The sequence below is a fragment of the Triticum urartu genome, chromosome 3A (assembly GCF_056163025.1).
Source record: "Triticum urartu cultivar PI428250 chromosome 3A, HENAU_Tu73, whole genome shotgun sequence".
Taxonomy (NCBI): Eukaryota; Viridiplantae; Streptophyta; class Magnoliopsida; order Poales; family Poaceae; genus Triticum; species Triticum urartu.
This window is the reverse complement of record NC_141875.1, coordinates 639,617,392-639,636,294: the sequence shown is the minus strand read 5'-3', so window position 1 is coordinate 639,636,294 and position 18,903 is coordinate 639,617,392. Positions and strand designations below refer to the sequence as shown.

General features: G+C 45.9%; 1 protein-coding gene across 4 annotated transcripts; it reads right to left on the bottom strand.

The window, feature by feature from the left end:
* Window positions 1–188: 188 nt before the first annotated feature.
* On the bottom strand, window positions 189–6,181 carry SRD2 (snRNA activating complex family protein). Of its 4 annotated transcripts, none has more exons than XM_048709711.2 (11): window positions 5,488–6,181; window positions 5,346–5,398; window positions 5,153–5,219; window positions 4,974–5,062; window positions 4,117–4,591; window positions 3,483–3,571; window positions 1,659–1,758; window positions 1,465–1,560; window positions 1,248–1,373; window positions 897–1,157; window positions 189–677 (listed from the first exon to the last, which is right to left on the bottom strand). In XM_048709711.2, the coding sequence occupies exons 1-11, from the start codon at window positions 5,641–5,643 to the stop codon at window positions 396–398; spliced, it is 1,794 nt and encodes a 597-aa protein (XP_048565668.1). In that variant the 5' UTR covers window positions 5,644–6,181; the 3' UTR covers window positions 189–395. The 4 variants fall into 4 exon arrangements, with proteins under 4 accessions (XP_048565668.1, XP_048565670.1, XP_048565671.1 ...); XM_048709713.2 differs by having other exon boundaries at window positions 4,117–4,582; XM_048709714.2 differs by having other exon boundaries at window positions 4,986–5,062.
* Between the last annotated feature and the right edge of the window lie 12,722 nt (window positions 6,182–18,903).

Here is an 18,903-nt window from a genome sequence, read left to right as displayed (position 1 = left end):
AGATTGAAGTTATATTTTTTCCTGGTAAGCCTGAAGTTGTTGTTTTTTGTGGATTAGTCTTTAGTTATTTTGAAGCCATGATAAGCAAGAAACACATATCTAATTGGCATGAGATAGTTTCTTCCTAGTCGAATCGACACTAGTGCCACAAGCTCCCGCAGCCTTAGCAATCAATGAGCAATATAGAGTATAATTTGGAAAAGGCGGTTCATATATTTACACACCCGGTGACTTTCAAAATTCAAAAACGTATGCAGCCAAAGAATACACATCAAACCTTTCAAAAATAAATTCCCTATAAAACCTTCAAAATTGAATATACTGTACACAAAGAGAGAACCAGCGGTAAAAGCCAGGCCTTCATGGCTTTTGGTATGGAGAAGAAAAGAAACCTTCTAGTCTTGGAAGTAATCATACACGGTATGATGGTATAACAGCGAGTCGTCCTCCTTGTAGTGGAGGAGGTAGTAGCACTGCTTGCAGAAATAGCAGGGATTATTGGGAGCCCATTTATCGTCCACCGTCATCTTCGTGGCGAGGTAGATCTGGCACACTGAACACTTCTGGAAACGCCTCTGCATTTGGAACGTCATGAGAGGGTACTCCGCTTGGTTCTGCGTGTCCTCCGGGTGGATCAGCCTCATGTCTCTAATCACAAACGTGTGCTTGCAGTTCCCCTGAAAATGTGCAGGCCAGAGACATGAGGGAAATGATATCGGTTCTTTCTTTAATATAAAACAAGATGATATACAATTTTTTCTGCGCACGCAAATTGAATATTAAGCGTCACACAGTATGGCAGTTCTAAGTTATCTGTTCTTAGATTCTAGACACCAAATCTTTTTCTCAACAACTAAGGGACTGGTTAGATACGATGAAGAGAATAAGAGTGGAACCTGGTGGCAGTAGAGGTACCCAGCACCAAGCCGGAAGTGCAGGTCTGAAAAGTAGGTACTTTGCATGTTTGCAGATTTAAACTCGGGCACATTTGAAATATGCAAGCCCTTCAATAAGTCCTTTTGTCGTTTCTTCAACACGCCAGAACTAATGGCGTCCCACTTCTCCGCCACCTCATCACTGGAATTGTCAAGCCAGTCAAGTATAGGCTTACTGTAATCAACGGCAGAATAATGTCTAGTGTCATTGTAGAACGTGTCCTGATAAAAGAGTGGAGATTAGCGAACCCGTGGCACTTCTGCAATAGTGTGTCATCATAGATTTGCAAAAGAATTAAAAGAAAGCAAAACCTCAATAAGAAAATAGCCAGAATGATTGTGTAGCTTGTTCAACTCCATCAACTTATTAGTCGAACAGTAAATATTGTCCTTCAGATCTGTGAGGAGCTGGCTCCCCAACACAAGAAATTCCTGATTCTGCACGAGGCAAAGAGATCAGAACAAAACTTAATCTACGCATATTTCAACATAAAGATAAGAGCATGTAACGAAAGTTCCAAGAAATTACTTTCACAGAGCCATGCCTGCACTCATAAATTTCGACACAAAGAATTGCTTCTGGATAAACTATAGGCATGTGTTCGTCAGATTTCGAAGCTTTGTTCTGGAACACAAAAAAAAACGGTGAGAAGAGAAAATTTCTGAAAACAAAAAGAACTTCCATAAAGAAATGTTTGCATGTTGCAAGTGATAAAACCATACCTTCCAGGGGGCACTGTGGGCACTGTTGTATTTAAGAGATTTTGCCAAGTCAATTTTCTCCGCCGATGCCTTAGAGCCTTTGGACATCACAGAATCACCACTGCACTCAAATAATAATATTGTAAAGAACAGAGCAGATCAAACAAAAGCATCTATATTATGGTCTTAATTGGATAACATAAGATAATTAAGGACAAAATTATTTAGTTTCTCTTGAGCAGTTATTCAGTAATTAATTAATACTCCCTCTGTTCCTTTATATAAGGTGTATTTGTTTTTTTAAATGTCAAACGAGTGCATGTTTAACCAAGTTTTTAGAAAAATATATCAATATCAAATTTATATCATTTGATCGATCATGAAAGATAGTTTCATATTTTATCTATAAGGTATTGCAGATGTTCCTATTTTGTTCTATAATCTTGGTCAAACTTTTAAATGGTTGACTTGCATGGAAACCAATACACCTTATATTCTGGAACGGGGGGAGTAATAGTAAATGATGACATGGCCATCAGGATCTAAATCCAAAGGAGCTAGGTCCAACTTGACACAAAGACTAAGGGGCTAAGGGCAAGCTTCAATGTCCCCAGCCTCAGGACACCTGTTTCAATATATGATGCATTAGCGACGTTTTCTCCCTGGTGACCCAAATAATATATGCTGATTTCTGTTTTCCCAAGCTTCACGGTACTGAAAGAAACCTTGTTCCAGGCAAAACTCACATTTGATGCACTCCTAGCATTCCACGTCTCCACATACGAGGCTCTATGCTAGTTCCTGTTACGAAGTCACATTTCATCTACTCCATCTATATGCTCTATTATTAGTACGACTCCCGCACACTTGCATACGAACGGTTGAATCTATGCATTCTAAAATGGCTGAAGTGAAACCAACCTTACGCAACTGCAGCTGACAATGCTGCTTTTATGTTTGTTTAGAGGTTATAAAAATCTATTTGGTGTATTATACAAAAATATTGCCTCCAAATTTGCCTGAACACAGCACCACAATTTACCTACAAATAAACCAGCGGAAGTGCAACCAAAATGCTCAAGAAGCACTCGGTGAGGGGACACTACTCTTAACTAATGTCAAAAGTTTTCTGAGGAGAAACCATCTTATTTGAAACTGGAACAGGAACCAGTAGCATATCGGTTCGATCCGAAAGCTTGCTATCAAAGCTGTCTCCCAGAGATCAACCTTCAAACCTTTTCCTTTTAATCTCAGGAAGGCTTTCTCAGGGAGCAAGCTGGTTGGGGAACTGGTAAACGCCAAGCACGCATGCCTGGATTGATGTTGGTGGAGGAAGTGTGGGCAGCATGGTAGCGTGATGTGGAGCGATTAGTTTCTTTCAGTGCTTTGATTAGGATTGGCATAGTCTATTTTCAACTCAATTAAATGGTTTTTTGTCTGCGCGCACATCACGGTGAGGAAATATGTGAATCATATGGAGTATAATAGACCGTTAATTATGTTTAATTGAGGTTCTTTAGCAGTTTCCAAGGCTTCGAGAATTCTGAGTTCAATCTGAGTCAGAACAAAAATGAACTGAGTACATCTGGTTCTGAATACTACTTCGTAAAATTCTGCAGCTATGTTTGAACAAAAACATATCTTAGAAACTAAAGTCTTTCTATAAGTAAGAGATTGAGGATGCCAGAAAGTTAAGTTAGTATCAAACTGTTATTACATCTACCATTGTGCAGGCAGAATCTCTATGTGATGGCTTGAATAATACCACCCCACCAAGATTCAATAAAAGCCACAAAGAAAATCCATGGTGCCTAAATATAGGCAAACAAAGTTTAACCACGTTACCTGAATGAGTGCAGCCTTGCTGCACGTTTGTCATCTTCTTGCTTTACCATGATCTCTGACATCTTCTCTGCTTTACTAAGATAACTCCCCTGATTATGATAATACCATGAAAAAATATGATGCAAAACAACGATCAATATTTGTAGGTGCTAAAACGGATGCATTTATAAATGCACTTAAATGACGAGAGAATACACAGGCTACCACTAACTAATATTCAGGAAATGTTTTACAATGTACATGTATATCACTGAAACCTGGGCAATCCTCATTAAAGCCTGGTTCTATAATATATTTTGCAGAATTCAATCTATTCTAGTAGAATAGGTAAATATGAAATGTTTGGATAATTGAACTAGTTTCTTTTTCAACTATCGCAGACTTGCTTTATATTCTTCAAACTTACCAACTGGCAGCGCCAGCAGAAGTCTCTATTAACCAGCTGATCATATTGTCAAAATGGCCAAACCCTGTATATCATTGGTTCTTAGCCAGAAACCTAAAGTAATCTAGGAGGACATGCTCCAACTGAAATGATGCAACAAAGGCATAAAGCAACTACACTGACTACACAAGACAGATTTATAAAAAAAATGCATTTAACAAAGCACGTAGGAAACAAATGGTGTCATACCTGTAAAATATGCGCTCGAACTTCCCGATCAAAATGCCTGCCTCTCTTTTTACACTTTTTACGTTCTGTTTGACCATCTGTACCTTCTGGATCATGAGGAACAACTGACATATCCTCACTAGGCAATACAGGTGTTTCACTTTCAATTGATGGAGTTGAAGAGGTTACATTTTTACCCTTTCTGCCTCTGGGTTTCCCCTTGCTCCCTTCTGATTCATGTGGTACAATCGCCAACTCAACAGGTGATCCAGATGTCTCTCTTTCAGCTGTTGAATCTGAGGTGAGGGCACCATTGTTTCCATTCCTCTCTCTGGTTTTCCTCTTTCCACCTCTTGTTTTCCCATTGCTGCCTTGTGGTTCATGCAGTCCAATTGCCATATCACCGGGAGCTGATACTGAACTTTGTGTTTCAGCTGATGCGCTTGAGGTGACAGTCTCATTTCCAGGGGTGGAACTCGCTGACATTCTGCATGTGCTAGACCAAAAGAACACATCAGATCATATCAGCCATATAAGGCAAAACAAAGCGAATTATCAAATGTCAAAAATGCAGCTAGGGGTAGCATAAGTTCACAAAAGTGTCACTACAACACTAATTCTCAGGTGCTCTTGCTACGAGTTCTGACTTGCATGTCATGACATGTAAAACATACTACAGCAGACACCTTGGGAAAGCCTACCTTGCTAATTTTTTTGATTGGCATGGAAGCTAACTAGTAACCACCATGCCAACATTTTCCAAGCATCCTCTGCTCATGTTGAATTTAATCCAACTTGCCTAAGCCATCATACAAGATAAGAAATCAACCACACCAAAAAATACAGCAACCAAGCATCAACCAAAGCAGACTGCTTACCCCCCATCTAACCTTTGATCCAATGGCTGTGATGGAGCGCCAGAACTCTGATCTGCTGATTGTGCTGGAGCGCCACAGTCCCAGCCCTCCTACAAATGCATGGGTAAAAAACTCGCATCACCAAGATACCAATGACACCAAAGGGAATAGAGCAAGTGGATTAGCAGTAGAGAGGTCACCTCCATAGCCTCCCGGAGAGCGCGCTCCACAAGCTCCTCCTCAGAGAGCACCCTCAGGTCATCAACGCTGCAAAACACACACACACACACACAAAGTACAGATTGCAATGTCAAATCATTAATATGGAAGTACACACTAAGCAGACTGCGGAGGATTTGTGTCCGACACAGAATGATGAAATCTGGGGATTACCATAGCTCGTCATCGAACTCGTCCCCGGGGTCGCCCAATTCGTCACGCAGGGACTGGACATAAAACGGAAACGAGATGCCATTAGACCAAAACTCTAGGGCGAATCGAAGAGCTAGGGTTTGGGGAGAGGGGGGGCTGGCACCTGAACCTCGCGGAGCGTGGAGGAGATGAACTCGGGGACGGTGCAGACAGGGCCCACCATGTAGGGGATGAACACCGGGCCGCCGCGGGCGAAGGGCTCGCGCGGCCGCTCTTCGGCGGCGGCGGAGCACTCCGCCTCCTCCCCAGCCGCCGCCATCGCCGCCGGCGATTTGCTCCCCCCCCCCCCCCCCCCCCTCCGGGGTTTCGCCGCCAATGAGCACGGAAGCACGTCGAGTTGGATACGCCCACGTCGGTTGTATCCTGGTTTCTAACTAGGACCGAGGCTGGCGAGGGCGCAGAGTCGCGTGGAAGGAGGGGCGGCGCCGTCGCCTCGCTGGCCGCCGCCTAGGGTCGAGCAGAGATTTTATCGGGCTGCGTCCGGGGAGAGAATAGGGCGGCGACCTAGGGAGAGACGTAGAGGAAGGTGGAGGGTGGCCCGTCGGCACGATAGGCGGCGGCGGCGGCGGCGGCGGCGGCGGCCTAGGGCTTAGGAGTGCGGGGTGGGCGAGGCGAGAACGGCGAGCGGTGAGGATTTTATTTTCCGCTACGCGGAACCTTCCCGAAAACGCTGAGATCAAGTCGCTGCCGAATCCAAACCGGACCGGACGGCCACCAGGAACGACGAGGGCGGTAGGGCCGTAGCCCGTAGGGGCGACGGCGGTCGTGGCGCTGGATGTGCTCGTGCGGGGAGGAGACCGTGGCGTGCCAGTGCCTTGGGTGTGTCCCTCGCTCCTTTTTTTCCCTTTGCTACCTGTTTGGGTTTTTATTTTTTTATGAGAATTTCTTCATGTTTTTCTTTTGCGTGAGAAACTTCAAATTTATTTGTCTCCAATCATGGTAGTACAAAAGAACACCAGAGGTAATAAAAATCACACCCAGATTCGTGGACCACCTAGCGACGACTACAAGCACTGGAGCAAGCCGAAGGCACGCCGCCGTCATCGCCCCTCCTTCTCTAGAGCCAGACAAACCTTGTTGTAGTAGACTGTGGAAGTCGTCGTGCTAATGCCCCTAGGACCAGCGTGAAGGAAATATGCCCTAGAGGCAATAATAAAGTTATTATTTATTTCCTTGTATCATGATAAATGTTTATTATTCATGCTAGAATTGTATTAACCGGAAACATAATACATGTGTGAATACATAGACAAACAGAGTGTCACTAATATGCCTCTACTTGACTAGCTCGTTGATCAAAGATGGTTATGTTTCCTAACCATAGACATGAGTTGTTATTTGGTTAACGGGATCACATCATTAGGATAATGATGTGATTGACTTGACACATTCCATTAGCTTAGCACTTGATCGTTTAGTTTGTTGCTATTGCTTTCTTCATAACTTATATATGTTCCTATGACTATGAGATTATGCAACTCCCGTTTACCGGAGGAACACTTTGTGTGCTACCAAACGTCACAACGTAACTGGGTGATTATAAAGGTGCTCTACAGGTGTCTCCGAAGGTATTTGCTGGGTTGGCGTATTTCGAGATTAGGATTTGTCACTCCGATTGTCGAAGAGGTATCTATGGGCCCACTCGGTAATGCACATCACTCAAGCCTTGCAAGCATCACAACTAATAAGTTAGTTGCGGGATGATGTATTACGGAACGAGTAAAGAGACTTGTCGGTAACGAGATTGAACTAGGTATTGAGATACCGACGATCGAATCTCGGGCAAGTAACATACCGATGACAAAGGGAACAACGTATATTGTTATGCGGTCTGACCGATAAAGATCTTCGTAGAATATGTAGGAGCCAATATGAGCATCCAGGTTCCGCTATTGGTTATTGACCGGAGACGTGTCTCGGTCATGTCTACATAGTTCTCGAACCCGTAGGGTTCGCACGCTTAAAGTTCGGTGACGATCGTAATTAGGGTTTTTGTGTTTTGATGTATCGAAGGTTGTTCGGTGTCCCGGATGTGATCACGGACATGACGAGGAGTCTCGAAATGGTCAAGACATAAAGATTGATATATTGGAAGCCTATATTTGGATATCGGAAATGTTTCGGGTGAAATCGGGATTTTACTGGAGTACCGGGGGGTTACCGGAACCCCCCCGGGGGTTATTGGGCCTACATGGGCCCTGAGGGAGAAGAGGAGGGCCGGCCAGGGCAGGCCGCGTGCCCCCTCCCCCTAGTCCGAATAGGACAAGGAGGGGGGGCGCCCCCCTTTCCTCTTTCTCCCTTCTCCCTTCCTTTTTCCAACAAGGCAAGAGGGGGGACTCCTACTCCCGGTGGGAGTAGGACTCCTCCAGGCGCACCCCTTGGGCCGGCCGCACCTCCCCCTCTCCCTCCTATATATACGGGGGCAAGGGGACACCCCATGACACACAAATTGATCTTCGTGATCGTTCCTTAGCCGTGTGCGGTGCCCCCTTCCACCATATTCCACCTCGGTCATATCGTAGCGGTGCTTAGGCGAAGCCCTGCGTCGGTAGAACATCATCACCGTCATCACGCTGTCGTGCTGACGAAACTCTCCCTCAACACTTTGCTGGATCGGAGCTCGAGGGACGTCACCGAGTTGAACGTGTGCAGAACTCGGAGGTGTCGTACGTTCGGTACTTGGATCGGTCGGATCGGGAAGACGTATGACTACTTCCTCTACGTTGTGTCAACGCTTCCATTGCCGGTCTACGAGGGTACGTAGACAACACTCTCCCCTCTCGTTGCTATGCATCACCATGATCTTGCGTGTGCGTAGGAAATTTTTTGAAATTACTACGTTCCCCAACAGTGGCATCCGAGCCTAGGTTTTATGCGTTGATGTTATGCACGAGTAGAACACAAGTGAGTTGTGGGCGATATAAGTCATACTGCTTACCAGCATGTCATACTTTGGTTCGGCGGTATTGTTAGATGAAGCGGCTCGGACCGACATTACGCGTACGCTTACGCAAGACTGGTTCTCCCGACGTGCTTTGCACATAGGTGGTTGGCGGGTGTCAGTTTCTCCAACTTTAGTTGAACCAAGTGTGGCTACGCCCGGTCCTTGCGAAGGTTAAAACAACACCAACTTGACAAACTATCGTTGTGGTTTTGATGTGTAGGTAAGAACAGTTCTTGCTAAGCCCGTAGCAGCCACGTAAAACTTGCAACAACAAAGTAGAGGACGTCTAAGTTGTTTTTGCTGGGCATGTTGTGATGTGATATGGTCAAGACATGATGCTAAATTTTATTGTATGAGATGATCATGTTTTGTAACCGAGTTATCGGCAACTGGCAGGAGCCATATGGTTGTCGCTTTATTGTATGCAATACAATCACGCTATAATGCTTTACTTTATCACTAAGCGGTAGGGATAGTCGTGGAAGCATAAGATTGGCGAGACGACAACGATGCTACGATGGAGATCAAGGTGTCGCACCGGTGACGATGGTGATCATGACGGTACTTCGGAGATGGAGATCATAAGTACAAGATGATGATGGCCATATCATATCACTTATATTCACTATTAGGGAAAACCTTATACACAGAATCTTAGCAGCAGCGCGGCATAAAAACAGGCGCTACTGCTAAGTAGTAGCAGCGTGGCTACGGAAAGCTCGCTACTGGTGCAAACTTAGCAGTAGCGCGTGACGCTTAAACCGCGCTGCTACAAAAATCCACCGACAGTACACAACGACATAAGTTTACCAGTAGCACGGCGCCATGGAGCGCGCTGCTGCTAATGCCATAGTAGCAGCGCGCTTTTTTGTCACCTCGCTACTGCTAATTTTGAAATTGTGCACAGGGTTGGCCCGTTTAGCAGTAGCGCGTGATAGGAAAGCGCGCTGTTGCTACGCTCTTAGCAGCAGCGCGCTTTCTCTCCCGCGCTACTGCTAAGACGCAGCACCCACCACCTTTTCCACCTCCCCTCCCCATCTCCTCTCCTCCCTTTCCCCTACCTCCCACATCCTCCCTCTCTCACTCTTCTTCTTCCTCAATACTTCTCCCCCCATTACTCTCCCTCTTCTACCTACCTTTCTCTCTCTTCATTACTCCTAGCTATAACTACACCACCTCCATTAATTCATCTCCTTTCTCTTTTTCCTCCCCCCTCCACTAGTTGAAGTTGTCTCCTCCCAAATTAGCTAGCTAGGTAGATGTAGCATTTAGTTAAGTGACCTATTTGCCCCCTAACTAGATCTTTCTTTGTCAAGAAGAGCTTTGTGCACTTTTGACCTCCCTACATCATCATCTCCACCGTGTGCTTGATCTCGAGATAGAGGTGTGATTAATATTTCATGCTTTTGCAAAATGGAAATATATGTTCCTATTTTGTATACACACTTAATTAGCCATTATTATGCATGGGTCCAATGATGTAATATATATATGTTCCTATTTTGTATACACACTTATCCATTATTATGCAAGGGTCCAATGATGTAATATATATGTTCCTATTATGCTGAGGAAAAGAAAAAAGGGAAACTGGTTATAGCAGTAGCGCTTTAGTGAAAAAGAGCTACACCTAGTCAAGGTAGCAGTAGCGGTTTTTGCAGAAAATCGCTATAGCTGCTAGTAATAGTAGTAGCGCGTTTCGTGTAAACGCGCTACTGCTACGTCCACTTAACCCAAAATTCTCCCTCTCCCTGCTTCATCCCGCCTCTTTTCCCCCAAATCCCCACTCTCTCTTCCCCGGCCCCGTCGCACCGCCGCGCCTGCCCCCGACCTCGGCGCGCTCGCCCCCGACCCCGGCACGCTCGCCCCCGACCCCGGCGCGCTCGCCCCCGACCCAGGCACGCTCGCCCCCGACCCGTCGGCCCTCGCCTCCCTCCTCTACTTCCTCCCCTCCCAACCTCGGCCGTCGTCGGGCCTGCCTCCTCGCCCTGCACCCTCTGTAAACCACCCCCCCTCTCTCTCTCTCTGCTAGCTAGGGTTAATTTACTTAGGTTTTAGTTATGTTAATTAGGTTATCTATTTAGTTATGAATTTAGATAGGTTTCAAAATTTTCCGAATTTATATGCAAATTTGAACTGGACATGTGATATGTGGATATGTCATGTTTTGGACATGTCATGTTTTGGTAAATGATCCGAGTTGCCTATGTTACGCTGGAATGTTGATTCATTTCCGTTCCGGTGAATTTCAGGCGCTCGATATGTCCATTTTTTAGCAAAGATCATGCCGAAATTTCCCGTGAATAAAGGCATGATTTGTGCTACATAGTTGGCATATCGAGTGCTGGCACATAGATTTCTTTTTTATCTCATTTTCATTTATTCATACTTTTAGAAATAAATGAGGACACTTAATCATAGGAAACATGTCGAACAACGAAGAAACTGGGCCTTCTGACCAAGATGCAGACGAGATGGATTATGAGGGTGAACAAGACTACCTCGACTTTTTGACTGCTAAACAAGGTTTGCAGGTCCGCCTCGATGATAGTACTGACGCCAACACCGACACCGACGGTGCCGGCACCGATGGCGGCGCCGAGACCGGTGGGGAAGGTACCGCCGGGGAAGATACCGGCGCCGATGTCGGTACCGAAAAGAGGCATAAGAAGTAGAGGATACGAAAACCTAACAAACTAGGGATTGGACGACTTGTGATCACAAAGATGGCACCTGGCAAGTTTGAGCCGTTAGAGCCGGAAGAACCTCGCAAGTGCTATGGGAACCAAGTAGGATGTATCCTATGGGAATGCGCGAGCATCAATGACGATGACTTAAGGAGTAAAGAACATTTGACGCAGTTGCTCCTAACGAAGTTGCACAAGAGATTCAAGTTCCCTGATCGGGATGATAACATAGAACAACCGTGGGATGATCTGAAGATGAAAAATATTAACAATCACGCCATGGGCATGTTCAGCGATGATTTGGCCTCCTGGAAATCGAGGGTGAAACGAGCTATTGAGGCTGAGGAACCCCTGTCCAAGATTCTGGAGGAAAATCCAACACTTACGGAAGAGGAGTTCGAAAAGTTTAAGGACACTTGCGCTACCGAGGACGCCAAGGCTAAGGCTGCGAAATTCAAGAGCCTTCAGCAAAGGAACACGGGGAAGCATCGCCTCGAAAGCTGTGGCTACCTCGGTAAAAGGCCCATATGGGATAAGGAGGACGCGGAACATGAAGCCGCGGGTCTCCCAGACCCCTTCGTGAAGTTCACCAACCCCTTGGAGCATGACTTCATCAGGGCCCGCTACAAGTGGGACAAGGAGAAAAAGGTGTTTTACACGAACAAGATCACGAGGAAATTGATTAGACTATTGGAGAAGCAACACCAGCTTGCAGCCGAAAACCCTACTTCTCCGATGAGGCCCAAGTGGGACACCCCTCTCAACCGGGCCTTGAACGAACTTAAGGGACTCCCTTTGGGCCAGCGGCCGCAATATGGTCGTGTGCACGGCGCTGGAGATGGCGCCACGTGGAAGGTGTTTTACAACGAGGGCCCGGAGGCCAAGAAGCAGAAAAAGAAGTTTAGTCAGGCGGACATCGACGCGAAGGTGAAGCTTGCGGTCGAAAAAAAAGCAGCTGAGGACGGAAAAAAAGTAGCCGAGGACAAATATGAGTTGCTACAACAGGCAGTCAATGCAGCTGTAACTGCCTGCAGAAATGATTTTGCTACTAACTTGGTTCCAGTTATCATCAACTGGACGAAGGAAAATCCAGACAAGACGGTACATGATTTCCCGTTGCCCAGTTTCGTCGGGAGCAACTCCATGAACAACAACACCATCGCACCATCACTTGCTCACGCAACTGGGCCTCCTCTCACGGCCGCTCCCGCTCATAGCAGCCCGTCCTCAGTCTCTGGCGCGCTTGGTGGGCCTTCGTCTTTGGTTGAGCTCGACGCCGTCACGGTAATTACATGTCGCACCAACATATATATACATAATATTCCATTTTTGTTGCCTTTCGGATGTTTTACGCCACAGACATATGTGTTTGCAGGCGAAAGAAACCCCGTGCACCATACTCTACTTGATCAAAGGCCAGAAGGTGGACGTGGGAAAGGGGATGATAATGGACCCCTTGCAACCCACGTTCCACAACCAGCCGATCCCTGCTGGGCACTTCAGGGTTAGCTTGTCCAGTGTGAAATCGGGGCACGAGGATTTGCCTCCTCCAGTACAGCATGTGGGAGCGGACGACGAGACCCCGCCGCGGATTGGAAACTGCAAGGGCTGGGTGCTGCTATGGCCGAAGAATCTTATTCGTCTGGAGCCGGCCGAGAGCACACCAATAACCACACATCAACCAGCATGTGCGGAGACCACCACCCCGCCTACGCAATTACCAGCTCCTGTAGTGCCGGGTGAGAGCGGCGGATGACATGATGAAGGGGGTGCAATAGTGCTGGCTGATATAATTTGTCATGTAGAACAGAGAATGGATGATGAGACGGAGTTCGACCCTATGGATTTCCTCAATACAAACGCATATGACTGTGACATAGAATTGATGAGTCAACCATATGACGAATCGGGCTATCAGCTTGCTAATGAGGATATGGATGATATGCCCGGGCAGGAAGGTCGTAGCAGGGATTGCAAAAGTCTCTCTTCATGAAATCCTCACAGGACACGCCTGAAGATGCCGCCTCAACACAGGCTCAACTATCCCAGCGCGAGGGTTATACAGTACTTAGCCCGGGAACACTGGGGCAGGGGTTAAGGAAGGGTCTAGAAGGTGTGCCCAAGAAAAAGGAGAGAAAGAGATCGGGGAAGATAGCTGCCTCCAAACAAGCCAGAGCACATAGCAACCAAACGATGCATTTTGAAGAGCGTGTACCCGTGAAAGGTGCGGCCATGTTCCATCTCACGGGCGAGCCGATGCTACCGCCAAAACCGCTGGAGGCACTATCAGGGGATCTCAGGAGACTGCACGACCATGTGCTGTCGACTGAGAAAAGCCTACTAGCCTCAAAGGATCCAGGATATCCGACATACGTGGCTCGTGTGCCTGAGGGGAAGTGCTACGTCGAGACACGGCCCGCGGAGGTGTTCTTCCTGCGGTTTGACCATATCTTTGAGATGTTTCTGACAAGGCGGCTCGATTTTACAATCGTTCGCCTTTTTGCGCTACATATGAGCTCTGTCATGAACAGTGAAGAAGTCTCGCAAATCTGTGTGGCGGATCCGTACTACATGCACGAGTCTTTCTTGAGTCTCGGCGACTTTGAGCGTGAAACTGCTAGGGACTACCTCCAAAACTTCATGGTACAGAATAAGGACCGGGAAATTGTCCTCGTGCCTTATCATCCAAAGTAAGTCAGTTTCGAACAACCCTTTCATACATTTCAATCATTCCTTCTCTCTCTATGGGGAATAATTTGAGGTGTCTTTTCCCCGCAGCAATGAGCGCGCCGTCCTTATCGTTCTTTATCCGCAAGTCTCCCACGTCGTGTATTTTGACCCTTCCAGAGACTACGAGAAAAAAGACTACACCCACATAATGAATATTCTAGATGATGCTCTCCAAGGCTTCAGCTTTAGAGGTGGCCACATGCAGATCAGGAAACAAAGGAACAAGAAGATGGGTTTCGCGCATAAAACTAACTTCTCCTACATCCAAGTCCCAAAACCAAGCAAGAAGGATGGATTGTACATCCTCCATCTCATGATTCAGTTCAACACGGATCACCAAAAGCTTCGCATGAGAAGCAGAAATGATGATCATATCCACAAGTGGCTAGAATCTCATGGAGAAGCGGATTATAAACTTAGAGATGACTTCTTTCGCATCCAAAGCGACATTGCGACGATCATCATGAAAGAAGTCATCGATGAGAAGGGGATGTTCCACCACGGCCCTATATCACGAGCTGACGTCCGAACTCGCGTAGGCATGCAACGTCTAGACCTCACGCCGTTCAAGAAGCTAGGGTCCATCCTTGATGATATGGAAGGATGGAAGTTCTAGTGATTTATGATGCCGATGATGATGATGATGATATGTGTCGGTTGAACTTGTATACTATTTGTAGCGATGCAACTTTGTGATGTCCACGATCCCTGTCGAACTTGCGTAACGCTACTTTGTTAGTTTGCGTACGATGACCTGCGTACCTCTAGTTAATTAATTTGCATACTGTATGTTGCATCTAGTTGCTAACCCTTTCTTTTTCGGTGTTCTCTAGTATATTTTGTTGCATATATATGATTGTACATCCTCTTCATGAACATGCATCTCTAACAGGTACCTAGTTTCTTGATGGCGAGATGGAACTGCTATGTCGTGTACAAAGGGAAGGTTCCGAGGGTGTACAACGAGTGGCATGAGTGTCAGGCGCAAGTGAATGGGTTCTCGAACGCCAGCCATAAAGGCTTCAAAAGCAGACAAGAAGGAGAAGCTAGTTACTTGAGGTTCACGCTAGCGCGAGAGAGGACTCATAACCGCCATCTCATGTACTGCATAGTTCCGCTCTCACTCATAGTGATAGCTCTTCTCGCGTATACCTTTGTTTAGATGGATGACGTTGTAGTTGCAAGTATTCGAGACTTGCATGTATCGCTATTTTCGAGATGATGACAAGATACCACTTTGTGTTGGATGATGATTATGACGAGACTATTTGTATGTATATGCTATGATTACATTTGTGGTCTCGCAGGCATTTGTATGTGTATCATGATGACATTTGTATGTGCTAAAGATTCTTCTATAAAGCCTATTCAAATACAAAACAAATATGCCGAAAAAAAACAAAAAACTACTAAAATTAGCAGTAGCGAGTGGAGAAAAGTTAGCAGCAGCGCGGTTGTAGCAGTAGCGCTCACAGGGGAAGCGCGCTATAGCTATTAGCAGCAGCGAGGTTCCTTTAAGCGCGCTGCTGCAACACTTGTGTAGCAGTAGCGCGGGTGGACCGTGTTGGGTTTCGTAGTAATTTCAAAAAATTTCCTACGCACACGCAAGATCATGTGATGCATAGCAACGAGGGGGAGAGTGTAGTCTACGTACCCAACGCAGACCGACTGCGGAAGCGCTGACACGACGTAGAGGAAGTAGTCGTACGTCTTCACGATCCAACCGATCAAGCACCGAAACTACGACACCTCCGAGTTCGAGCACACGTTCAGCTCGATGACGATCCCCGGACTCCGATCCAGCAAAGTGTCGGGGAAGAGTTCCGTCAGCACGACGGCGTGGTGACGATCTTGATGAACTACAGCAGCAGGGCTTCGCCTAAACTCCGCTACAGTATTATCGAGGTATATGGTGGCAGGGGGCACCGCACACGGCTAAGGAATAGATCACGTGGATCAACTTGTGTGTCTTTGGGGTGTCTCTACCTCAGTATATAAAGGAGCCAAGGGGGAGGGGGCGCCGGCCAAGAGAGAGAGGCGCAGGAGGAGTCCTACTCCTTCCGGGAGTAGGACTCCCCTCCAATCCTATTCCAACTAGGATTCCCCAAGTGGGAAAGAGGGGGAAGGGTGGCCGGCCACCTCTCCTAGTCCTAATAGGACTAGGGGAAGGGGGGAGGCGCGCAGCCCTTGTGGGCAGCCCTTTCACCTTTTCCACTAAGGCCCATGAAGGCCCATATGGCTTCCGGGGGGTTCCGGTAACCTCCCGGTAACCCGGTAAAATCCCGATTTCACCCGAAACACTTCCGATATCCAAATATAGGCTTCCAATATATCAATCTTTATGTCTCGACCATTTCGAGACTCCTCGTCATGTCCGTGATCACATCCGAGACTCCGAACAACCTTTGGTACATCAAAATGCATAAACTCATAATATAACTGTCATCGTAACCTTAAGCGTGCGGACCCTACGGGTTCGAGAACAATGTAGACATGACCGAGACATGTCTCCGGTCAATAACCAATAGCGGGACCTGGATGCCCATATTGGCTCCTACATATTCTACGAAGATCTTTATCGGTCAGACCGCATAACAACATACGTTGTTCCCTTTGTCATCGGTATGTTACTTGCCCGAGATTCGATCATCGGTATCCAATACCTAGTTCAATCTCGTTATTGGCAAGTCTCTTTACTCGTTCCATAATACATCATCTCACAACTAACATATTAGTTGTAATGCTTGCAAGGCTTATGTGATGTGTATTACCGAGAGGGCCCAGAGATACCTCTCCGACAATCGGAGTGACAAATCCTAATCTCGAAATACGCCAACCCAACATCTACCTTTGGAGACACCTGTAATGCTCCTTTATAATCACCCAATTACGTTGTGACGTTTGGTAGCACCCAAAGTGTTCCTCCGGTAAACGGGAGTTGCATAATCTCATAGTCATAGGAACATGTATAAGTCATGAAGAAAGCAATAGCAACATACTAAACAATCGTGTGCTAAGCTAATGGAATGGGTCATGTCAATCAGATCATTCAACTAATGATGCGACCTCGTTAATCAAATAACAACTCATTGTTCATGGTTAGGAAACATAACCATCTTTGATTAACGAGCTAGTCAAGTAGAGGCATACTAGTGACACTTTGTTTGTCTATGTATTCACACATGTATTATGTTTCCAGTTAATACAATTCTAGCATGAATAATAAACATTTATCATGATTATAAGGAAATAAATAATAACTTTATTATTGCCTCTAGGGCATATTTCCTTCAGTCTCCCACTTGCACTAGAGTCAATAATCTAGATTATACTGTAATGATTCTAACACCCATGGAGCTTTGGTGCTGATCATGTTTTGCTCGTGGAAGAGGCTTAGTCAACGGGTCTGCAACATTCAGATCCGTATGTATCTTGCAAATCTCTATGTCTCCCACCTGGACTAGATCCCGGATGGAGTTGAAGCGTCTCTTGATGTGTTTGGTCCTTTTGTGAAATCTGGATTCCTTTGCCAGGGCAATTGCACCAGTATTGTCACAAAAGATTTTCATTGGACCCGATGCATTAGGTATGACACCTAGATCGGATATGAACTCCTTCATCCAGACTCCTTCGTTTGCTGCTTCCGAAGCAGCTATGTACTCCGCTTCACATGTAGATCCCGCTACGACGCTTTGTTTAGAACTGCACCAACTGACAGCTCCACCGTTTAATGTAAACACGTATCCGGTTTGCGATTTGGAATCGTCCGGATCAGTGTCAAAGCTTGCATCAACGTAACCTTTTACGGTGAGCTCTTTGTCACCTCCATATACGAGAAACATATCCTTAGTCCTTTTCAGGTATTTCAGGATGTTCTTGACCGCTGTCCAGTGATCCATTCCTGGATTACTTTGGTACCTCCCTGCTAAACTTATAGCAAGGCACACATCAGGTCTGGTACACAGCATTGCATACATAATAGATCCTATGGCTGATGCATAGGGAACATCTTTCATATTCTCTCTACCTTCTGCAGTGGTCGGGCATTGAGTCTTACTCAATTTCACACCTTGTAACACAGGCAAGAACCCTTTCTTTGCTTGATCCATTTTGAACTTCTTCAAAATTTTGTCAAGGTATGTGCTTTGTGAAAGTCCAATTAAGCGTCTTGATCTATCTCTATAGATCTTAATGCCTAATATGTAAGCAGCTTCACCGAGGTCTTTCATTGAAAAACTTTTATTCAAGTATCCCTTTATGCTATCCAGAAATTCTATATCATTTCCAATTAGCAATATGTCATCCACATATAATATCAGAAATGCTACAGAGCTCCCACTCACTTTCTTGTAAATACAGGCTTCTCCGAAAGTCTGTATAAAACCAAATGCTTTGATCACACTATCAAAACGTTTATTCCAACTCCGAGAGGCTTGCACCAGTCCATAAATGGATCGCTGGAGCTTGCACACTTTGTTAGCTCCCTTTGGATCGACAAAACCTTCCGGTTGCATCATATACAACTCTTCTTCCAGAAATCCATTCAGGAATGCAGTTTTGACATCCATCTGCCAAATTTCATAATCATAAAATGCGGCAATCGCTAACATGATTCGGACGGACTTCAGCATCGCTACGGGTGAGAAGGTCTCATCGTAGTCAATCCCTTGAACTTGTCGAAAACCTTTCGCGACAAGTCGAGCTTTGTAGACAGTAACATTACCATCAGCGTCAGTCTTCTTCTTGAAGATCCATTTATTCTCAATTGCTTGCCGATCATCGGGCAAGTCAACCAAAGTCCATACTTTGTTCTCATACATGGATCCCATCTCAGATTTCATGGCTTCAAGCCACTTTGCGGAATCTGGGCTCACCATCGCTTCTTCATAGTTCGTAGGTTCATCATGATCTAGTAGCATGACTTCCAGAACTGGATTACCGTACCACTCTAGTGCGGATCTTACTCTGGTTGATCTACGAGGTTCAGTAGTATCTTGTTCTGAAGTTTCATGATCATTATCATTAACTTCCTCACTTATTGGTGTAGGTGTCGCAGAAACAATTTTCTGTGATGTACTACTTTCCAACAAGGGAGTAGGTATAGTTACCTCGTCAAGTTCTACTTTCCTCCCACTCACTTCTTTCGAGAGAAACTCCT

Excerpts from the sequence above, each read along its gene's own strand:
- SRD2 (XM_048709711.2), bottom strand. The coding sequence starts at position 5,643 with ATGGCGGCGGCTGGGGAGGAGGCGGAGTGCTCCGCCGCCGCCGAAGAG. Across the intron at positions 1,759-3,482 it reads GCAAGGCTGCACTCATTCAG|TGGTGATTCTGTGATGTCCA; the intron begins GTAACGTGGTTA and ends ATTTGAGTGCAG. Across the intron at positions 1,158-1,247 it reads CTGGCTATTTTCTTATTGAG|GACACGTTCTACAATGACAC; the intron begins GTTTTGCTTTCT and ends CTCTTTTATCAG.